This window comes from Schistocerca americana, chromosome 9 (genome assembly GCF_021461395.2).
Source record: "Schistocerca americana isolate TAMUIC-IGC-003095 chromosome 9, iqSchAmer2.1, whole genome shotgun sequence".
Lineage (NCBI taxonomy): Eukaryota > Metazoa > Arthropoda > Insecta > Orthoptera > Acrididae > Schistocerca > Schistocerca americana.
In genome coordinates this window covers 39,389,508-39,414,033 of record NC_060127.1, presented here as the reverse complement: position 1 = coordinate 39,414,033, position 24,526 = coordinate 39,389,508, and the positions used below count along the sequence as shown (strand labels likewise).

General features: G+C 40.6%; 1 protein-coding gene across 1 annotated transcript in view; it reads right to left on the bottom strand.

Annotated features, from left to right (window-relative positions):
* LOC124551100 (nuclear RNA export factor 1-like) overlaps window positions 1-24,526 on the bottom strand; it is a 137,933-nt gene that overhangs the window by 20,082 nt on the left and 93,325 nt on the right. Inside the window, exons 12-14 of the mRNA XM_047126029.1 lie at window positions 24,009-24,238; window positions 17,683-17,851; window positions 3,731-3,904 (exon numbers count right to left, since the gene is read on the bottom strand). Coding sequence (XP_046981985.1) covers window positions 3,731-3,904; window positions 17,683-17,851; window positions 24,009-24,238 — 573 coding nt within the window. The remainder of the gene's footprint in view (window positions 1-3,730; window positions 3,905-17,682; window positions 17,852-24,008; window positions 24,239-24,526) is intronic.

Genomic DNA, 24,526 nt, shown 5'->3' with positions numbered 1-24,526 from the left:
ATGTTGACTGGAATATCCTCTTTCAAATTCTGAAGGTGGCAGGGGTAAAATACAGGGAGTGAAAGGCTATTTACAATTTGTACAGAAACCAGATGGCAGTTATAAGAGTCGAGGGGTATGAAAGGGAAGCAGTGGTTGGGAAGGGAGTGAGACAGGGTTGTAGCCTCTCCCCGATGTTACTCAATCTGTATATTGAGCAAGCAGTAAAGGAAACAAAGGAAAAATTCAGATTAGGTAATAAAATCCATGGAGAAGAAATAAAAACTTTGAGGTTCGCCGATGACATTGTAATTCTGTCAGAGACAGCAAAGGACTTGGAAGAGCAGTTGAAAGGAATGGACAGGGTCTTGAAAGGAGGATATAAGATGAACATCAACAAAAGCAAAATGAGGATAATGGAATGTAGTCGAGTTAACTCTGGTGATGCTGAGGGTATTAGATTAGGAAGTGAGACACTTAAAGTAGTAAAGGAGTTTTGTTATTTGGGGAGCAAAATAACTGATGGTGGTCGAAGTAGAGAGGATATAAAATGTAGACTGGCAATGAAAGGAAAGCGTTTCTGAAGAAGAGGAATTTGTTAACATCGAGTATAGATTTAAGTGTCAGGAAGTCGTTTCTGAAAGTATTTGTATGGAGTGTAGCCTTGTATGGAAGTGAAACATGGACAATAAATAGTTTGGACAAGAAGAGAATAGAAGCTTTCGAAATGTGGTGCTACAGAAGAATGCTGAAGATTAGATGGGTAGATCGCATAACTAATGAGGAGGTACTGAATAGAATTGGGGAGAAGAGGAGTTTGTGGCACAACTTGACAAAAAGAAGGGACCGGTTGGTAGGACATGTTCTGCGGCATCAAGGAATCACCAATTTAGTATTGGAGGGCAGGGTGGAGGGTAAAAATCATAGAGGGAGACCAAGAGATGAATACACTAAGCAGATTCAGAAGGATGTAGGCTGCAGTACGTACTGGGAGATGAAGCAGCTTGCACAGGATAGAGTAGCATGCAGAGCTGCATCAAACCAGTCTCAGGACTGAAGACCACAACAACAATAAGCCTTTACTGTCACCAGGACTGCCAATTACTCAAAGAGAGGAAAATTGTGAACACCATAGACTGTGTGCGAATAGCAGAAACTTTCTGCTGGACATGTTGGTATTAAAGCAGTTTGTGTGCTGTAATCTGTGGCAGAGACGGGGAGCCAGCGCAGGGGAGGGTGGAAAACTGTCACAATCAGACCGAGAGCTGTACAAGAACAGTGGTCATTAATGTGATGGACAGAATTTAAAAAGGGGATAGAAGAGTAAACAGTAAATAATGTAGTGACAGGGTACAAAATTCAGCAGAATTAAAATCTGTGAAATTTCCCATATGTATTAAAGGTGTAATTATTTCTGTACCTTGTTCATTTATAAATGGGCAAGCTTTTGTTAAAGCAACTGTAAAATAATTATTGAAAGAGAGAAAATTATGCAAGTAGACCTGTAAGTTCTGTTATTTATACATGAAACTTTATTTGTACGTTCCCACACTGGTTTTGTGTTTTAATATTAGGTCAGAGGTACTCCTCAGGCAATGTGCAGCAGATGGAGTGGCACAAATCCCAATATCACAGCAGGTGCTGCAGGGTTGAGTCAAAGAGGCTTCAGAATATTCCAGTTCAATGTGCTTCCCTTGATATCTAACAAGGGGATGGGACAACTTGTGGGAAATACAGATTGGAATGGGGCTGGGCTGGCTGGCTGTTGTTGTTTAGCTAAAGGTTGTTATCCTGTAGCAGTTGTAAAACACACTGGTCAGCCAGTCCCCAGGAAAAAGGTTTTAAAGTTTTAGCCACACTTTACATACTAGTCTAATAAACAGTGGAACTTGTGAAAAATAACTCATTGGCAGCACACTTGATTTTTAATCTGCTGATCTGGGTTCAACGCCAGCTTCTGCCAAAAATCTTTTTTTCCCCTTTAGATTAATTAGAAGGATTTTTAAATCAAATGAATAACCAAAACTATCATAAATGAAATCATTAATGAATTTATTTTAAATATGATACAACTGTTTGTTAGAACTAATGAAATGAGTTAAAATTAATATTAAACTTTAAAAGAGCTAAATAAAACTTTTATTGCAATTATAACAGATTAATTGGTAGAATAAAAATATCATCTTTGTATTACAACTGTTTTTTACATGCAAGAACTTGAATGACACTTATCATAAAAACACTGAAAACAAAAACTATCCTGAAATGTGGCACAATTTTTAAAAGATGAATTTTTACTTGAACAACATTTCTGTAAACGGTCTGTGAGAAAACACACTTCACTGACATTCATAAAAATTCCTCTTTCATCACAAAGTTTGGACGCATACCACATCATTTGATTAAAAATTCGCGATGACAGCTGATGATGTACTATTGATTGCCTTCTAATTATAAATAAAGAAAAAAATATTTTTAGTTGAAGCTGGGATTGAACCTGGATAAGCAAATTAAAAATCAAGTGTGCTGCCAATGAGCTATTTTTACACACGTTCCACCATTTATTAAACTAGTATATAAAGTGTGGGTAAAACTTTGAAAGCATTTTTCTGGGAACTGTTTGGACAGTGCGTTTTACTACCACTATAGGTAGTACACTACAGCCAACCAAACTTCATTCCAATCTAAATTTCCCCAAGTCATGCCCTTTCGTTGTAAGATAACATTTACATAAATATTCATCAAAGAAACTGTCAGCACAAGTCCAGATAGTGTTCATAAATAACAGCAAACATGTTTGTCTTGAACAAACCTATGTACATATGACAAACTGATAAACTAATTATTGATTACACCAAGAAAAGAAAAGAAAAAAATAATAATTATCTACGTCAGGAAATGTATTCACAGTTGTAAATATGAACCACCTTCAGCTTTATGTTGGAATGACAATGAAAATTTGTGTCAGACCGGGACTCAAACCTGGATTTCCTGCTTTATGTAAGTGGTCACCTTAACTGGTTTGGCTAGGCCAGACCCAAACTTCCATAAGTTGTCGCACATGTGTCACAACCTAACTTGTACATTACATAAATTCCTGTCCATGAAGTGCATATTTAGTGAGATTCAAGGACCTGATACTGGTGAATAAATCAAAATTCCAGTGCCTGTGTTGCTAAGAAATACGGTGCAATGTTCCTTCAGACATGCATGTAGACAACAACATATGGAAGTTAGGGTCTGGCTGTGATTTGTGCAGGGATGGCCAAAGAGGTTAAGGTGGCTGCTCACATAAAAGCAAGAAATCGAGTTTCGAGTCCCAGTTGGCACAAATTTTCACTGTCGTCATTCCACTATACAGCCAAAGGTGGTTCATATTTGCAACTGCAAATACGTTGCCCGTATTTCTTGACGGCTATAATCGCTGCAGTGCCTGTCCCAGGAGAGATGCATATCCAAAGGAACATTGCATCATACTCGTTAACAACAAAGGCACTGCAATTTACAATTATTTAATCATCTCTGAATCTGACAGGCAAAAGCAGAGCTGTTGCAGTGAAAAAGGAGAAGTAGTTCACCCTGAATTGTAGATACACAGCACATTGTTCGAAGTCTCCAAAAGGAGAAATCAAATTATAGCAATTCTGTATCTCATAATGTGCTTTACACCCTGAAGCAAGCCTGTCTCAGTGTCTTGTAGCCAAAGAAATAAATATATGTTACAGAATACAATTCGAGTAATGCAGCTTACCTCTGCCTCTGCGGTTGCCGCATTTGTTACATACATGATGTCATTAATTATCTGGTATTCGTTATCTGATAAGCTGACGAGGACAAAGGTGCGCATAAAATGTCGAGGTGATATGTCTTGTATTCGGTTTTGCTCTCTGAAGACACCCGTAACAGTCAATATAGCACTTGTGTCCTGAAAACCAAAAATAGGGAAATGTTCATTGCAACATCATCTCACAATCAGTACAAGCATTCTAAAGGTTGGTTTGTGCACACAAATAAAATTTAAGTTTTTTGTAGAGCTCATAATAGTCTAATACATGTTACAACAAGAGTAGATACACAGACAGTTTATACTTGAAACTGTATTATTCATATATAATTCCATTATATCTTTATAATGCGTTCTTTTCAACCAGAGAGGAAGCAGAAGGCAAAGAAAAAGAATAATTTTATATGTAAAATGGCTACCAGATGGCAGTGGAATGCGAGTGGTATCAGGATTCACGTGAAGGACCTGTTGCTCTCATCCACTGACAAAGGCGTGTGCCTGTGTAACTGAGAGAGTGACTTCACAGATACTGATGCATTTACATTAAGGATGCTATAGCCACCACAGGATGACCTCAGTGGAAAGTGTGGTATCATCCAGATATTGCAGTGCCACATCAAAGTCAGCAACATGAGTCAATACCACAGACATTAGCGAGGGCTCGCTGCAGCCCGCAATGGCATACGAGAGGTGCTCCAGAAGACGTGCCCTCCCTCTCAGCAATGGCAGAGTGCTCACAGTGAAGTCAGTACAGTCTCGAGCGCGTGAGAGCTCGGCCTAGTTTGAGACCTCAGCTACAGTATTCGACATCACTAAGGAGGACAGTGGCCGTTCATAATGTTAAACACTGTGCCTTAAGAGAACAGTTGTTAGCCAGTGCAAGAAGTGATGCTTTGCTAGTCTATGACAGTTGTAAATTATCCTGTACTCCTGTGTGTGGTGTTTCTTAGTAGATGACAAAAAATTTGTAATGGGGAAAAAGGATCATTCTAAAAATTTGTAAGAAGTACATATTTATTAGGGAAAGATAACTGCGATTCTATATTACAAACACAGTATTATCATCGAAAATGTCGGGGAATCATGTCAGAAAGAAAAAGTGAAGTTTTGAAATCTTCTTGTTGTCTTTTTTATGATGGTCTCTTGTCTTGTTCTAATGTAAGTGATTTGAACCACTGTATGAAAAGATGAAGCTGTGTTCTGTGTAATGCACAAATAAAATATACAGTGTGAAATATATGTGGATTTATGAGTTAATTCATAATCAATTACTGTAATCAATGTCAGTTCGGAAGTTCTGAACCGAGAAGACTTAGCAACAGTAATGTTCGATTTGCCTCCATTACGGCTAAAACAGCAACAACTATTGGAAAGAGTAGTGAGATAATAGAACTTACAAGGAATCGTCAGAAGAATAAAAGGTAAAAAGTTGAACTTTTACATTATTTACAGACACTGGACTGTCAACACAAACTTATGTAACTTTTTTTCTTGTATGGTCACCTATAACAACAACAATCTATGTACACTATGTGAACAAAAGTATCCGGACACTTGGTTGAAAAGGACTTACAAGTTTGTAGCGCCCTCCATCGGCAATGTTGAAATTCAATATGGTTGACCCACCCTTAGCCTTGACGCAGGCATACATACAATCGGGTGTTGGAAGGTTTCTTGGGAAATGGCAGCCCATTCTTCGCGGAGTGCTGCACTGAGGAGAGGTATCAATGTCGGTCGGTGAGGCCTGGCACAATATTGGCATTCCAAAACATCCCAAAGGTGTTCAATAGGATTCAGGTCAGGACTCCATGCAGGCTAGTCCATTACAGGGATGTTATTGTCATGTAACCACTCCACCATAGGCTGTGCATTATTAACAGGTGCTCAATAGTGTTGAAAGATGCAATTACCATCCCTGAATTGCTCATCAACCGTGGGGAGCAAGAAGGAGCTTAAAACATCAATGTAGGCCTTTGCTGTGATAGTGCCATGCAAAACAAGGTGTGCAAGCCCCCTCCATGAAAAACGCGACCACACCATAACAACACCACCTTTGAATTTAACTGTTTGCACTACACGCGCTGGCAGATGACGTTCACTGGGCATTTGCCATACCCACATTCTGCCATTGGATCACCACATTGTGTACTGTGATTTGTCAGTCCACACAACATTTTTCCACTGTTCAATCGTCCAATGTTTACACTCATTACCCCAAGTGAGGCGTAGTTTGGCATTTCCTGGTAAGATGTGTGGCGTATGAGCAGCTGCTCGACCATTAAATCCAAGTTTTCTCACCTCCCGCCTAACTGTCATAGTACTTGCAGTGTATCCTGATGCAGTTTGGAATTCCTGTGTGATGGTCTGGATAGATGTCTGCCTATTACACATTACGACCCTCTTCAACTGTTGGCAGTCTCTGTCAGTCAACAGACGTGGTCAGTCTGTATGATTTCATGCTGCACATGTCCCTTCACATTTCCAATCCACTATCACATTGGAATCAGTGGACCTAGGGATGTTTAGGAGTGTGGAAATCTCGTGTACAGACATGACGCAAGTGACACCCAACCACCTGACCACATTTGAAGTCCGTGAGTTCTGCAGAGTGTCCCATTCTGCTCTCTCACGATGAATAACGACTACTGAGGTGGTTGATATGAAGTACATGGCAAAAGGTGGCAGCACAATGCACCTAATATAAAAACATATGTTTTTGGTGGTGTCTGGATACTTATGATCACATAGTGTATTATTTTATTAATTTATTATATGTGGCAAAGAAGTGTGCCACAGTTAAGTAGATCTTGTATTCATTGCTTTAATAAAATGAACTAACATTTCATCTGTTGTAATTAAAAATCAACCACTTGACCGAGCAATCAAAGAACCCACAGTGGTGGCCGGACAATAGTAGTTTCATCTCGTCACAACAGGGATATGGCCAAAGGTGGTGTGCCATTTCTCAATGTCAAATACCCATCCTCAGCTCTCCCCTACACACGAGATTGCAAGCAGTTGCTGAACAGTGCATACGAGATATGGCCAATAGACAAAAATCTACCCGTAAGACATGTGACACTGTCTCTAGACTTGGTAACGGCTTTTACTCATTCAGAAAGAGAGTCCGCAAGTTTCTTCTAAGCTGAAGCCATGGTGTGTGAGCAAAGTAATGAGACTGACAACACTGTGAGCATTACGGCTAAAACAGCAACAACTATTGGAAAGAGTAGCGAGATAATAGAACTTGTAAGGAACTGTCAGAAGAATAAAAGGTAAAAAGCTGAACTTTTACATTATTTACAGACACTGGACTGTCAACACAAACTTATGCAACTTTTTTTATTGTCTGGTCACCTATAACAACAACACTGTGTGGTACTTTTTTAGACCAGCGTGTTCATCCCTTCCAGATGCTCAGTCCAAGCTCTGTACAGCCATCATGTTGATTTTTGATAGGGTCTTCAGTGAAGTTGTGTTTTTGTTGTGTGTTATGAAAATGGAACACTGGAATTTAGAGCAATCAAGTTTTGTGTTAAGATTGGGGAACCTGTGAGTGTGAGTTTTGAAAAGTTGAAACAGGCCTATGGGGAACATTTCTTATCAAGTGCACAAGTTTTTTACTGGCGCAAATCGTTCTTGGAAGACCGAGAACATATAGAAGATGAACATCGCTCAGGGAGACGTTCAATTTCAAAAACCGACAAAAACATCGAACGCGTGTGTTCTCCAGTTTTCTCCACAAGATCTTGAAAGTGGTAATTCCAAGGAAGCTTTTCATCTGATCCCAGTACTAAGAATTCAAAATGATCACCTTCGCTGGCTGTCTGACCACCTGGGGGCAATTAAATTTTGCTTTTGCAAGAGTTTCATGTCAGATGGTGTAAACACTGCATTTGTTCTCAGATGTTACTTACTATCCCACTAGCTAGGTCCTTTACATTATGTTTCACAATAACATGTTACCACTCACAGACAGAAAAGTTTTCAATCACCTGTGATGTTTAAAGCAGATTGTACAGGATGTTGAAAAAAAGTATTCCATATTTTGAGAATTGGTAGTATGGATAAAAACAAGCCAAAACATTCAGTAAACACGAGCTCTAGAATGCACATCTTACACGCTATGAGCACTTGCTCATCTTGATCACTGTGACACATATCTGTTCTAGTGGAAGTGCTTTGCTATGGCAAATGACCTGCAGAATGCAGCAAACAAATGATGATACATCCCTTTGTTACTGTCCATAGACAAAGCACACAGTAAACATTGGTAAGTGTGTGCACTGTAAACTGTGTTGACAGTTCTGGGTAAGTGCAGCATATACATTAGTCCTAATGAATTGGTCTGTGCTGTTATCAGTTTGTGAAATGAATTTTACAATGTAGTTTTATAATTCACTTACCAGCACAATGGAAACTTATTATTCTACATGGGAAATGACAGACACGATCTTCCATTACAATCTTGAAAATGGGCGCTCCACTGAGCACGTGTCCCGCATACTGTAAAATTACCAGAACATTGGTATCATATGCACAATTATTCAGCCGTCTCTTCCAGTGATTAGCAAACTCTGGCTCCATAGTTCCAGCAATGGCGGATTGTGGCAGACTTTGCACCATTTGTCTCCTGTTGAGGAGAAGCAAGTATTCAATGCGTGGAAGATTTTGGAACTAGTGGGCGTACATGGCACAACAGAATAAAAGAATAACTTTTTTGAAACTCTGTAATTCTCACCCATTGCTATATACAAGTTTGAAATTTGGTGCAAAGATGCCTAAAACCTTCTTCTGTAATGGTGTAAAAGCGTGGTGCCCTGTGACGTCACCCTTGGGCTCAGCGACACTTCAAATGGCACGGGGCGACATCTGTGAAAAAAAGGCCACAGCTCAGAAGTTCATGTGATGTGTAAGGTGGGTTAATGATGTCATATTGGCATCAATTTTCCCACAGTTCTGTCCAACGTCACTGTAGACACATGATAGGAAGGTCGTCACAGCCCCTCTAACCCAGGGTTAGAACTGTAACACCTGATGTCACAGGGTGCCAAGCTTTTGCACCATTACAGTTGTACACGTGTTTGCACCAAGTTTCGACTTTTGTGTCACAGTGGGAGACAATTACGGGGTTTTGATAAAGTGATCCATTAAATTGTCATGCAATGTAGAATTTTGGCACCTATCAGGCTTAGTCATCCTCTAGTCTGGGTGACCTTGCACGAACAGTTGCTATATTCGTAGCACATACAGCGAGTTTGAACTCTTTGGCCACAAAATCAGCCTGCTGGAATGCAGTTCTGCCAAAGGCTGTTGCAAAAATGTAGTGCAGATCCACTTTTTGCACCAAAAGTGCTGTTCACAGGCAAAGCTGTTTTCAGGTGAGATTTGTCACGTGGTAGTTTGTCAGTTTGGGGGAACTCAATGACGAATTATCAGCACTCACTCGTACGAAAATGAGCAGGCACGAATGTGGTTAAAGCGTAGAAAATATGATAAAAGAAAGAAAAAGCAATCTGACATAAAATTGCACTCATTCTCTCCTCATCTCACCCACGATCACATGCTCAATCACACTAGCACAAACCATGTGAGACAGTGTTAAATGTTGTCAGATGTTCTAAAACTTCCAAGTACAAGACAAGTAAGACAATAGCAAAATTAAAATAGATTCAAGAAACATGCAGCTGACTGATCACTTATAAGAAACATAGATAAGCCAGTCATCCTGACAAAACATTAAACACCTAGTCATAAAATTTTACGGAATACGTCGGACACTGCACGGAACCTTGAAGGATGTACCACATTCATGTCACTGTCATTCAAAATACAGTTGGTGCCCTGTGGTGTGGATATAAAACACAGTCTAGTAACATTTGCTGCCGTGTGATCTGTGCACCACAAGCAAGCACACATCAGAGGGTCCTCTCCTTAGAGCAAGAAGCTGTGCTTCAGAGGGCTGTGCCCTTTGTGAAGATGAGTGAGAAGAGCCCGTCTGTGTGGCTGAGAGGAGACATGCCACAGCCAAGTTGTGGACTTTACCATGTGCAGTTTGTTGTTTGAAACTTTCAGCCACTAGTCTTCCCACTGACATGTGATTCTGTACCTTGACAACGAGTTGACAGCATGCAGGGAGATGGCACACCGAACTAATTGAGGATCGTGACACCACCTCACCTGCCTTGTCCACCATTTCATTCCCATCAATAACTGTGTGGTCTGGCACCCAGCAGAAAGAAACCTCCTTCCCCAGCCTTTGTGCGTGGAGAGTGGCATCCTGGGCTACTTCATCTGCTGGGTGAAAGTGTTGTAGAGGTTGGAGGGCACTCAGGGAGATGAAAAAGAGTAGGAATTTAGCAGGCACAACAAATCTCATCTGCTCCAGCGCCCTCAATATTTCGTAAATTTGGAAATGCAGACAGTGTATCCTTGAAGCGACTGAAGACAGAGGGCACAATCAGGAAAAACAACAGAGCAGCCAACAGAATCCCTCTGTTTATACCCACTTGTGAACACAGCTACATAGTTGTGGTGCTCCTTTAAAATGTAGGATAATATTACACTTAAAATGTATGCAGGAATGCAACCTCTCCTGCACTGCAATAAATCTAAAATTATTCTGGGCCTCTAGAGCAACCAAGGTGGCAGTCGGTCAAACCTCTTGATTTGGGACTGTGCTTATCCCACACCAAATGACTTCCGCTCACACTTCTACATCTACATCTATATCCTGCAAACCACCATAAGGTGCGTGGCAGATCGCGTATGGCGCATAGGAAGAATGACTATTTGAATTCCTCTGCATGTGCAGTAATTATTCTGATCTTATCCTCACAATCCATGTGTGAGTCATAAGTTGGGCATTGTAGTATATTCTTGGAGTCATCATTTAAAGCCGGTTATTGAAGCTTCAAGAGCCTGCCATTTCAGTTCCTTCAGTATCTCAGTGACACTCTCCCATGGATTAATGAGACCTGTGACCATTTGTGCTGCTCTTCTCTGTATATGTTCAATATCCTCCGTTAAAAGAGATTTCGGGCTTGCAGCCGGTCGTCGTAAACTTCATTACACAATATTTCGGCTGGACAACTGCCAGCCATCTTCATCTTCAGGTGATCCGAATGAGGACTGACAAAGACGTTCTCTGCTCTGTCTTATATAGTGCACTGATGGTACTGCTGTGCATGCACTGAAGTCGCGGAGACAGAAGAACCACACCGCCCAGCGGCAGCGCCCTCGCTGGTGGAACTGCAAGGCTCAGCTTGTCCAGCCGAAATATCGCGTAACGAAGTTTACGACGACCGGCTGCAAGCCCGAAATCTCTTTGAACAGTTGATTCACCGAGAAATTTTTAAATTTTACCTCCCCTGTTAGTCCTGGTTGGTACGGATCCCACTTAGTAAAGCAATATTCTAGAACTGGTCACACGGGTGATTTGTAAGCAATCTATTTTGCAAACAGATTCCACTTACAAAGTAGTCTATCAATAAACCAAAGTCTACCACATGCTTTACCCACCAGTGAATCTATGTAATCATTCCACTTCATATACCAACAAAGTGTTACACCCAGGTATTTGTATGAATTGGCCGATTCCAACAGTGACTCACTGATTTGTAGTCATAGGATACTACAATTTGTCAATCTCTGAACCATGTCCTATCAAGATCTGACTGAATATTTGTGCAGCTTCTCTCATTATAGATAACTGCATCTTCTGCAAAAAGCCTAACTTTACTATGAATATTGTCTGTAAGGTCATTAATATACAATGTGAACGGCAAGGGTCCCACCACACTTCCCTGGGGCACACTCAAAGTTACTTCTACATCTGACAATCACTCTCCATCCAAGATAACATGCTGTGTCCTCCCTACCAAAAAATCCTCAATCCAGTCACAAATCTCACTCGATACCCCATATGGTCGTATTTTTGGCAATAAGTTTAGATGCAGTGCTAAGTCAAATGCTTATTGGAAATCAAGAAAAACTGCATTTACCTGGCTGCCTTAATCCAAAGCTTTTAGTATGTCGTGTGAGAAAAGTGCGAGCTGGGTTTCACATTATCAATGTTTTCGAAAACCACGTTGGTCAGCAATGAAGAGGTCATTCTGTTCATTCTTCATGCAGATTCCATATAGACTTGTCGATGACCGGAGAAAAGTATCCCACGCAAGTTGGGGCAGTCAATTTTCACAACCAATATGTTTGGATTGGTGCAAATCCACACACAGTTGGAGAAGGAAGGTATCAGTACCTATTTTCAGTTAATGGATGGGTAGGAATCATTGGCAACAAACAGGATCTAACAGGTTGACTGGTGCAAGGTATTGTCAGTTCCTATCAAATGACTTGCCCGTCCGCTAGAGGAGGTACCCTTCCAACAATGGCTGGAATGTAGTTAATGCGTGACAGAGCATCAGCCCATCTTTCCCGAAATGTCCAAATGTGTGCCACACTAATATTTAATGGGCAATGGGTTGGATAGGTAATTCCAGTACACTGGCCAGCTAATCCCCTCCATCTTAATCCTTTGGATTTTTGTCTATGAAGACTCTTGAAATTTCTGGTGAATGCAAGGGCCCTTTAATGAAGTAAAAACACTACAGGAACATTTCATCAATGCATCCGTGACCAACCTCAAGTTCTTCACAGACTGTATTACATACAATTTAGTGCCGCGCAGGATTAGCCGAGCGGTCTAGGGCGCTGCAGTCATGGACTGTGCGGCTGATCCCGGCGGAGGTTCGAGTCCTCCCTCGGGCATGGGTGTGTGTTTGTCCTTAGAATAATTTAGGTTAAGTAGTGTGTAAGCTTAGGGACTGATGACCTTAGCAGTTAAGTCCCATAAGATTTCACACACATTTGAACATTTCATACAATTTAGTGATCAACTAGACAGACAGGCAGGTAGATAAATGAGAAACATTTTAGTTGCTATCACAGATTATCAGGGAGTTAGTCAACATTATTCGTTCATTTCTTCATTTGTCCATTCGTCACATTCCATAGAGCCCGACAAAAAGGATAATATTCAGGGATGTGGAATGAGCCAAAGTATATGTTGTACATTATATTAACAATAATCTACCAATACACTGCTTAGCACTATTTACACTTATATAATCTAAACTTAATAGAGTAGATTGCAAAGAAATGTGCTACTTTGAAACAAGCTGCTGCCCGAGTTCTACTCCACGACTGCTGTTTATCTGCTTAATATTCATTTGAATGTAGTGGAATTTTTCATACAGCTTTACAGCAGACACTGTTACTTCGCATGCAGTTTACAGAATTTTCCAATTCCTGAATCTAGATATTCACTTATTTATTGAAAGAGTGATGAGAGAAGTAAGGTTATTTCCTTTTAAATTGGTAGGTTTTTACAATCAGCAACAAAAACCATTAAGGCGTAAATGTATTGGGAAGTGTGTTAAAAAAGAAAACCAGTTTGTGACACTAGCACGGGACAACTTCCGGGCACGGGATCACACTGACAGAGGTGTTCGGGGCGCAGTGGTCCTCAAAGTGCATGGCAGTCCAAAGGGGTTTAACTGATACGCCAGTGTGAAATCTCTAGTTTCCTAAACTGGAAATCATGATGCTCTGAAAGGCAAATTTCACTTGTTAATTAATACTGTAACACTTGCATTCCCTAGTGGCAGACAATCTGCATCACAGATTGCCGAATGTGTGCCTGGCTCTCCGAGAAGTGTGATGGGAATTTTATTTTTATAATTTTTACACCACAACTACAATAAAATATTGTGACATGGAATAACTCCACTTACAATAACACTACCCCTAATAAAAATACTTTTTGCACTCTGTAACATTCATAACACATGCACCAAGTATATACGAAATCTCAAAACTTATCTGAGCTGTATTTTTCAAAACTTTTATTGATCAGAGTACAGTTTACAGGCAGCTGATAACAAAAGCGATAGTAAGATAATTGCGTGGGCTTCCGTGGCCAGAGACAGTCGACATAAAAGCTTTCTGGGTACGGTACCGCATGCTAGTGTCTAAAACTACTGCTGCTGGAGAAAAATCAACGTTTTGGTCACGGTCTTCTGGGTCTAATGGTGCGTTCTAGCTATGCAGTGTCCTTTATATTTTGTTGTCATTGTTCACTGCACATGCCATTACGTCATAATTTTAAAAAGGTAGTTAGTTTCATTGGTCACTTAAGGAAGAAGGAGAGGGAACTTTATTTTAATACGTTATTGCAGTGGAGGGAGAACGTAGCCTCTGTTGTCTATTGGCTCTTATGATATGTGCCGTGGTTGGTGGTCACTGTCGAAAGAGAAGTTGGCTGAATGCTGGGTGTCAGTCGCGCGACGGCAGTTACTCGCTGGTAGTGCTCGTGTCGACAGTGCGGTCTGTTGGGCTCTGATTGCTGGCAGCCAAGATGGGGCAAGCCTGAGTCCATTCTCCCTGTTCATGTTATTAGGGTGTTTAAGTAGTTCGATGGCCCCTCTGATTTTGCATTTCGTCATAACCGGCTGCTTTGCCAACACACAGGCTTCATTGAATTTATTTCTTTTCCGCAGTCTTGCTGATGTTCTGCCACTGCAGATTTGTTGTGTTGCCCTAGACGAATATAGCGCTTGTGTTGCCGAATGCACGTTGCTATCGGCCTACCAGTCTTGCCGATGTATGCCCCTCCGCATTCGCATTCTACCTTGTAAACACCTGTCCTCATTATCTTTCTTGACACAATGCAAAGGTTGCACAAGGACTCGATACTTTTCTTACTTTCGTTCTCTCACAAAATAAATCGAACATCTTGTCATCAAAATGGTATGTTGATTTTACAACATCTGCAAAAAGAAAAAAAACCTACACTAGGCATAAATAGGAATATAAATACAGTTTACGTATACCACTTATAGTGACATTGCTTTTGATGACATATTGTCTAGCAGCCATGTCTAAATCCTCTGTAAATGTTATACTAAAAAAACTGCTTACTATGACACTCCTTATTGTGACTTATCACATAAAACAACATATTTTTATTATATTTTCAGGTAAGTATATCGGCTATAACATCCAACATTCATTTTTGTTTGTTACGTATTTGGGAATTATTAAACGCAGTGTAATGCTTATTTTCAAACTCTTGTTTTCTGTAGATTATTAGTTTCAAATTAATATGTGAATTGAACAGCCAGCTCAAGTAAAAATCGATGTTAAAGAAGTGTAACTCATAAAGCAATTACAAAATGAGGAAACAAATGTCAGCAATGTGAAGGAACTGGATGTCCCAACTCAGTGATTTCTACAATTTGGAAGGTCAGAAAGAAAATACAGTCTCTTTTGAACACAAGTGTTCAAAAATCAAGTAGGCAATATCATCTAAGAGAGATATGGAAGAAGCTTCACTTACACGTTTCAAGTGTCAAAGACCAAATAATGTGCTGATTAATGGTTCTGTTCTTCAAGCAAAAACCATTGAAGTTGCACATCTGTTGGGAAATCTGAACTTCAATTGTTCTTCACCTCGGATGCAATGTTCTTGAGCTCGCCATGACATTATTGCCACAAAAAATTGTGAGGAAGCTGCCGGTGTACCTGATGGCGTAACAGACGACTGGATGGCTATCTGAGAATTGGCCTGTCTTTTTGTGAAGGTTTGAGCCAGATGATACATTCAGTCCAGATGAAACTCGCTTGTTTTATAACATAACTGCAGATAAGACACTGAAATTTAAAGGAGAACAACGTTCGCATGGAAAAGTGTAAGGCAAGAATCACAGTTACGGTTTCTGCAAATATGACAGGCCCATGTAGAGAAAAGCTTTTAGTAAATCGAAAATAGAGAAAATATATATGTTTTGAAAACATTCACTCCCTATCTGTAGTTTATGAATAAATGCAAAATCTTGCATGACATCTATCATTTTTGAAAAATGGTTGCATAACTAGGACTTTCAGCTGAAATCAATTAAATGAAGAAATGTTCTCCTGGTTTGTTAACTGCCCTGCTCGTCCAGTAGCTGACAATCTGCTTGGCATAAAGCTTGTGCTTTGATTCTCCAAACATCAATTAGAATGATGGACATGTTGCAAAAACCCAAAATAGGTAAAGAAAGTTTTCAATGCTCTTGGTGCAATTTTAATGATATTGGAAGTAAGCAAAAATGTCACTTACAGCACAAGTGACTATTGTTTCTAACAAGCAGGATTTAAGAGATCTTTCTTCACCATCTCACAGTGACGGTAACATGTTTTCAGCAACAGCTGATGGTACAAATGAAGAAAAAGCCAGTCTGTGCGACTATCGGCTACAGCGACCAGTCTCTTTGATGTCATTATAACCAGTTTTGAGTAAATATATATTTTTTTAATGAAAATTGCTTCAGCAGTGTAAAAGCCAGCTATGCTAAAATAGAAAGATAGCATCGAAACTATCTGGCATTTACAAAGGATAAATTTTAAAGGGTGTTTGCTGTGCTTATATGCATATAATTTCTGAAGAAAATAAACACAAATGTGTTTTGAAATGGTTTGTGAAACAGTTTTTAACCTTCCAGTTCTCAAGAGTGTGGAGAATTTACTATAAATCTTTGTCAAGAATTTTGCTTTTGTCATTAATACACATTATTATTATTGCTTGTTCCTATATCCTGTCGCTACACTTCAAATTTTTTCATAAAAACCGCTATCCCTCGTAGCCCCGCTTTTATCATTCAGGTGCCAAACTGCACTGCAGACAGTTCTCACAGCACACACAATTTTACTCTGACTTTTAAATGAAAACAACCACTTGTGACACATGATTCTCAGTACACGAATTAAATGCTATGGATGTTGTTGTAGACTCTCTCATCACAAGCAGTCGACTGAGACAAGGAAGCGGCTAATTTAAATGGGGCTTAAAATTGCAATATGTGCTTGTGTCATAAAAAATATATAAAAAATGACAAAATGTAAGTCAATAACTTTACCTGTAACATTGTTTCTAAAGCAATTGGGACTAATTTTTGTATCAACAAAGGGATTGAAAGACTGAGTCTGCACTAGTGGACCAAGGATAACCCCTGCTGGTATGAACCATTTAAACAGCAAGGACTCCAGTGGTTTACAACGAGTTGCAGGCCGTATGATCATCACACTTTTCACATAGACTGATGAATGGTTTTCGAAAAACAACTCACAACCAGCTTAGAGAAAAAGACAGCGACACTTTGTGCAGGACCCACACAGCATTTTACTTGGCGATTATGGTGCAAGTTGTGACCGATTTGTTGGATCGATACAACTGGGAAGTGCTGTACCGCCCACCACATTCCCTGGGTTGAAGCCTTTGTGACTTCAAATTAGTTTCTAAATTGAAGGAAGCGTTTCATGGAATTTGCCTCATAACTGTTACAGAGACAGACTGCTCCACTCAAACTATCGACACATTGGAATTGCTAAGGCTATCCTATGACTTCCACATTGCTGACTATGGTTTATGTATAGTACTGGTGACTACTTTGAAGGACAGTAAAACCTTGAAATTGTATGTATTTTGTATAAGTTGTAAATAAATAGTTGCTGCTATTAAAGTTCCAACCCTTATAAATATGTAGTTCTTCACATAGTATTGCCTTTGCTAAAAGTTGTTGCAATCACTGTCCTGTTTGACAACTGAGAGAGAGCTGACAAAGATGTAAAAAATAATATCATTTAAGATTTAGTTTCACAACAATTTTGTTTGCTCGAGTCATCCAAAGAAGAGGAAGAAAAATAGGAGGTGGAGGAAAGAACAGACTGTGCCACTTTCATCTGTTAGTGATGATAATTTTCTTTAAGCTTCACTTGCATCCCTCCTCTGATTTGTAATGTCAGAGCAAAAACAAAACTTGTAAATGATGAAACTGTAAAGAATGGGTAATACAGCACTAGTAAAATTTTCTACTTACAGAATGATGTAGCAGATCCACAGTGAAGGAGTAAGGGTCGTGTTGAGTCCGTGGTAGCTTCTCAAGTTTTGCGAGAACTCTCTCCGCACCATGGCACAGTGCGGCCTGAAGTTTCTGTTTATTAGATTTGTGTAAGAGATTACGGCACTCTGTTAGGTAGGAGCTCAGCCTAAAGAAAGTGGAGAAACAGAGACAGGTGTAACACAGACAAAACACAGTATATTATGCTGACATTTTCCAAAATGTGATGTAGTTCAGGACTGTTTAAAACATTTTCAAGGACAGGTTCAAACACTACACTCTGATTAAAGGCGGGAAATATGTATTCATTAATAGAAGTTTCAGAAGTGGCTAAATTTTTATTTTCAGGTGATATTATTGGATCAAGCAGATGAGTATCAGTGCGAGTTGATAGCACTGAATGGTAATGTTGAATTAAAATTACTTCTACAAATTGTACTGAACCTTTCTTTCTCTCTTTCGCTTACACCATAGTCCCTCAGCGACCGCAGGGTCGGCGAGGTTAGAACGGATTTGGTAAGGTTAGTTTAAGCGGTGGTCAGATGCCCTTCCTGCCACCACCCCGTACCCCCCAAGGATGGAATCAGTGTACCCCAGCTGGCTGCATCTAGTGTAAATCACGAAATAGTGTGAACGTGTTTCAAATGTCTGTGGCGCGTATAACTGAGGCGGAACGTGGGGACCAGCCCGGTATTCACCTAGCGGGATGTGGAAAACTGCCTAAAAACCACATCCAGGCTGGCCGGCACACCGGCCCTCATCGTTAATCAGCCGAGCGGTTTCGATCCGGGGCCGGCGTGCCTACCCGAGTCCAGGAAGCAGCGCGTTAGCGCTCTCGGATACTGGTGGGTTACAAATTGTACTGAACCATGGGGATTCAATTACTACCCAAGGTAAATCACTGCAATAATTAATTGGGCATTTTTTGTCTACATGTTCTTCCATTTATTAATTTCACTTTGTACCAGATTATAATTTCACTTTTGACACTGAACAATGCATGCCGATGAACTTTAATATAGTTTCAATTACATCTTGAGACAAGACACAACTTCAATTCAATGCGGACTAAAATCAGAGTCAAAACTAAAGACACATTAAATTGGCAGGAGATGCTATTGTATAATTAACGTAGAACAATGGTATAATCAAACAATGGAAAATTCAGGATGGACTGTAACAATATTATGAAAAGGATAGTTGATACTCAACATATAGCGGAGTTGCTGAGTCGCAGAGAGGCAAAACTAAAAGACAGTCACAAAATAAGCTTTTGGCCAACAAGGCCTTTGTCAAAAACAGACAAAACACACACACACACACACACACACACACACAACCCATGAAAATACAACTCACACACACGACTACAGCCTCTGGCAGCTGAAGCCCACCTACGAACAGCAGCAGCAGTGCACAATGGGAGAGGTAACTGGGTGGGGGTGAGGAGGAGGGAGCTGGGACATGGAGTGGGAAGGATAGCACAGTAGCGGTGGTAGATGGAAAAGTGCTGCTGGCGAGCATGCAGGGACGAGGTGGAGAGTGGTAGGACAGCTAGGTGTGGTCGGGACGTTAGACAGAGAGCAAGTGGAAGGGTGGGGAGGGAGTGGAAAAGGAGACAAGTGAAAAGACTGGATGCCTGGTGGAATAGAGGGCTGTGTAGTGCTGGAATAGGAATGGAGAAGGGCTTAGATGTATGAGGACAGCGACTAACGAAGGTTGAGGCCAGGAGAGTTACTGAAACGTAGGATATATTTCAAGGAGTGTTCCCACTTGCACAACTCAGAAAAGCTGGTGTTGATGGAAAGGATCCGTTTGGCACAGGGTGCAAAGCAGTCACTGAAATGAAGAATGTCGTGTTGGGCGGCATGCTCAGCAACAGGGTGGTCCAGTTGTTTCTTAGCCACACTCTGTTGGTGGTCATTCATGCGGTTGTCATGCCCACGTAGAATGCAGCACAGTGGTTGCACCTTATTTTGTAGCTGACGTGACTGATTTCACAGGTAGCCCTTCTTTTGATGGGACAGGTGATGTTTGTGAACGGACTGGAACAGGTGGTGGTGATGGGAATATGTATGGGACACGTCTTGCATCTGGGTCTATTACAGGGATATGAGCCATGAGCAAGGGATTGGGAGCAGGTGTTGTGGAGGGATGGACAAGGATATTGTGTAGGTTCGGTGGGTGGCAGAATATGACTGTTGGAGGGGTGGGTAGGACATTCCTCATTTCAGGGCACGACGAGAGGTAGTCAAAACCCTGGCAGAAAATGTAATTCAGTTGCTCCAGACCTGGGTGGTACTGAGTTACAAGGGAAATGCTCTTCTGTGGCCGGACAGTGGGAATTTGGTAGGTGGTGAGTGACAGGGAAGATTTGTTTTGTGACAGGAGATTTGTTTTTGTACCAAGGTTGGAAGGTTAATTATGATCTGCAAAGGCCTCAGTAAGACCCTCAGCATATTTTGAGAGGGGCTGCTCGTCACTGTAGATGTGAAGGCCATGGATGGCTAGGCTGTACGGAAGGGACTTCTTGGTAAGGAACAGGTCGCAGCTGTCTAAGTGGAGGTATTGCTGCCAGTTGGTAGGTTCGATATGGACACAGGTACTGATGTACCTATCTTTGAGGTGGAGGTCAACATCTGAAACCCTGCCCTGCTATCCCTGCCCCTCCACACCCCAGTCTCCTCCTCACCCCCACCCAGCTGCCTCTCCAATTATGTGCTGCTGCTTGCTGCTGCTCGTAGTCTGGCTTCAGCTGACAGATACTGTGGTCATCTGTCTGTTTTTGACTAAGGCCTTGTTGGTTGAAAGTTTATTTTGTGAAGTCTTTTTGTTGTGACTATCTGCAACTCAGCATCTCCACTATATGGTGAGTAGCAACTATCCTTTTCATAATACTGTTACATTCAACAAGGGTAAATATATATAATGCTGTTTAGATGCATACACGATTCATTATAGCAAAATATGTTAACACATATTATATAAGCAGAATGTAGATAGCAATAAATATTTAGATTGCAAATTAGAGAAATGCGTTTTGAAAGCAAATGATACAGGAAAAGGTTAATTTAAATTTTAATTACACATTTGTTTTTGTCACTGACATTATTTCTGAGTTTTTGACACATGTTTAACAAATTTATACAGTCAAATGTTTGGCATAAATAGTGCAAATATTTGAAAGTAATTTCATGTCCTAACAGTATGTTCTAGAAAGCAGTTTTACATAGAATAATAACAATTTAATGTTTAATGGCATAGTATTTTGAATAATTACATGTGCAGGCTGATGACACATTGCAATTTGAGAACGATCACGATTTACAGTAAATAGGAAAATTTTGCACAATTCTGATCTTTCTATCTGATTCTTCATTGAAATAAGGAAATCAGATTCTACACTAGCCTGTGTCATTGCAAGGTGTCACTAGAGGACATGAGAGTTGCCGTGAGTACACCTGACAAAAGTATAGAGAAAATCTGTGACCTCCTGAAAACTGACCATCATTTCTCATACAGAGCTATCATTGAAGAACTAAACATCTTTAAATCAAGCATTCAAGACATTCACCTCAATGTTATAAAGAAGACAAAAGTGTTGTGCAAAGCTTTTCCTGCACACCTTGACTCCCAAACAAAAACAGCAACAACAACAACACATGGCTATCTGCTGTGACTTGATTGAAATGCAAAACACTTACAATCTTTCTATTGAAAAATTTGTCAGGGGTGACGAGACTTGGTGCTGTCAGCATGAACCTACCACAGAACGACAAAAACCAGGATAAGCCAGCCGCTGGTTCATCGAGACTGAAGAAGGTGTGAATCGCTAATCCAAAGTGAAGACAGACAACGCTAATTGCCTTTTTCGATGTTCACAGCATTATCCCCACGGAATTTGTTCGCATCAGCACAGATGTACACAGAAGAGCCAAAGAAATTGGTGCACCTGCCAAATATCATGTAGGGCCGCCGCAAGCACACGTAAGTGCCGCAACACGATGTGTCATGGACTCAACTAATGTCTGAAGTAGTGCTGGAGCGAAATGACACCATGAATCCTGCAGGGCTGTCCATAAATCGATAAGAGCGCGAGGGGGTGGAGATCTCTCCCGAACAGCACGTTGCAAGGCATCCCAGATATGCCCAATAATGTTCATGTCTGGGGAGTTTGGTGGCCAGCGGAAGTGTTTGAACTCAGAAGAGTGTTTCTGGAGCCGCTCTGTAGCAATTTTGGACATGTGGGGTGTCACATTGACCTGCTGGAATTGCCTAAGTCTGTTGGAACGCACAGTGGGCATGAATGGATGCAGGTGACACGTGTCACCTATCAGAGTCATATCTAGAAGTGTCATGGATCCCATATCACTCCAACTGCACACGCCCAATGCCATTACAAAGCCTCCTTCAGCTTGATCAGTCCCCTGCTGACTTGCAGAGTCCATGGATTCAAGAGTTTGTCTCCATAGCCATACATATCCATCTGCTTGAAATGCGACTCGTCTGATCAGGCAACATGTTTCCAGTCATCAACAAACCAAAGTCAGTGTTGACAGCTCCAGGTGAGGCATAAAGCTTCGTGTTGTGCAGTCATCAAGGGTACCACTCTCACCACATTCTTGGTTATTAAACTCTGAGTTTGGCACTCCCATGTTATACCGAAAGAGAAAAATAGCTGCTCAAATGCCAAGGCAGCATTTTTAGTCTGACACATTAGATGATTATCTAGAAATCAGTAAGTTTGTTGCCAAATTCCAAGCCGCGCTTAAACTGAAACCTAGGTTTCCTACAATTCTTATTCTGCCCTTCATCCCCTTCCCCTGTAGGCCATACCCAGCCTCACACAAAATGGTGATCACTGTACAAACTACACGTCAATCTTCTGCGTACTCAATGATGACACCATGTCCAAAACAAAATATTGAAGTTCGTATTTCTCGTTATGCAACACATGTTTCAGGTACACAATCTACCTGTGATTGATGACACTTGGCAGCCCGGTTTTGCAATTTCACCATAATGGTATTTTCTCACTGCCATTGTGTTTTACCAATGAGATGCATGGCACTCTCCTTCGAAGGCACAGTTCCAGAGTGTCCATACTTTTTCTGCTGCCTCATTTATGTACAACATATGATTTCATACAGCAGAGTAACCCATACATAACATTCCACCAAATAATGACAAAAATTTAAATTTTAAGACTTCACCATGCAGCGACAGACTTACACTAACCTTGCAATTCCCTGGAAGCTGAACACTGGGTATAGGATCACGACTTGAACAAAGACCTAACCATATATCTGAGCAAGACGCATCTTCTGCACTCCCGTTTTGCGAGATGAACTCTTCTAATACTCAGAAGTCTTTGTCTAGCAAGATATGCAGGACAGAAGGTACTGACGTTTTATCGTCTCTCCTGTGACCATTATTACTGTTGTCATAATTGTAAAACAAAGAAAAGAGACGAGAAAAATTGTATGAATTTAACATTTGTAATAGACAGTTTTATATTGTACTGCATACTGAAAATTGTCATTCTCGTAATTTATTGGAAAACTGTATAATGCTGAGCGGGATGCTAACTCCTTCTATAATCGAATTTATACTACTGCAAAGCGTGAAAATAAATATCTTATTGGTGAAGCGTGCAAAGAACCTACACTGTCTGAAGAAGTTATTCCGATTGATTTCCTGTTTATATGGAAGCTTTAAATGACAGATAAAACGAGAAAAGTATTTTCATAAAATTACAAGGCATAAAGCAGTCAAAGATTATCTGTTGTTGCACTATTAATATGTGAAGATCTGTCACCTAAAATACTTACACAGTTGCAAAATTTTAAAAAGTTTATTTAAAAGAAAGCAATGGTATCTTTTCCCTTTTCAGAGATATTCAAGGCAGGAAGATCACCAGATTTGACTGATTGTGGGGGTATTTCAAAAAGTTTGTCTATGTATTTTAACGGAGTTGAAAGCTGCAGATAAGGACGCAGTGGCTCCGGTTGATCAGTACCTGTTGGTCCAAGTTAAGAGTAACTACTAGGAAGAGCTGAAAATTGTATTTGGGAGAATGGCTGACACCACGATGACATGATTTTTTATGAGAGACCACTTAACTGAAACAGAGGACAATAACTTTCACTTTTGTATTTTGAAAATGTTTTCCTTAAAGGTCAATATACTACTGCTCTTCTGAAAAATCATCAATTTTTCCCTTAGGTCACCCTGTATTTGGACACGTTATATTCTCGAGGAGCCTGCAACAGACAATGACACAATGCTGGTGGAGTTGCACTTACCTCGCACTGGTTGCCGTGCTCTGTCCAGGAAGATACGTGCTAGAGAGAGAGAAGTAGGCATCCTCATGGTACAGATCCCAAAGCCAAGTCCGATCTTCACCATCGTACAGTGTGAAAAAGTGCTCGATAAACTGGTCAGCCAGCTCAGCTGAGTTACCGTGGCTGCTCCACAAAATGTAATTCGGCCGCCACTGTGGCAAGTGCAACACGCTCTGAACGTAAGTCCCATCCTAGAGAGAGGATCAAAAATAGCTGTATATCCTATGGCTAGAGGACAAATGTAAGAATGTAGAGGCGCATATCACTAGGGGTAAGATAGATACTACCTACAGGATATTTAAAGAGACCTTTGGAGAAAAGAGAACCATTTGCATGAATATCAAGAGCTCAGATGGAAACCCAGTTCTAAGCAAAGAAGGGAAAGCAGAAAGGTGGAAGGAGTATATAGAGGGTCTGCTGTCAAACTCCATGCGTTGCATGACTCCTGAGGAGAACCTCAAACAAATAACAACAGTACA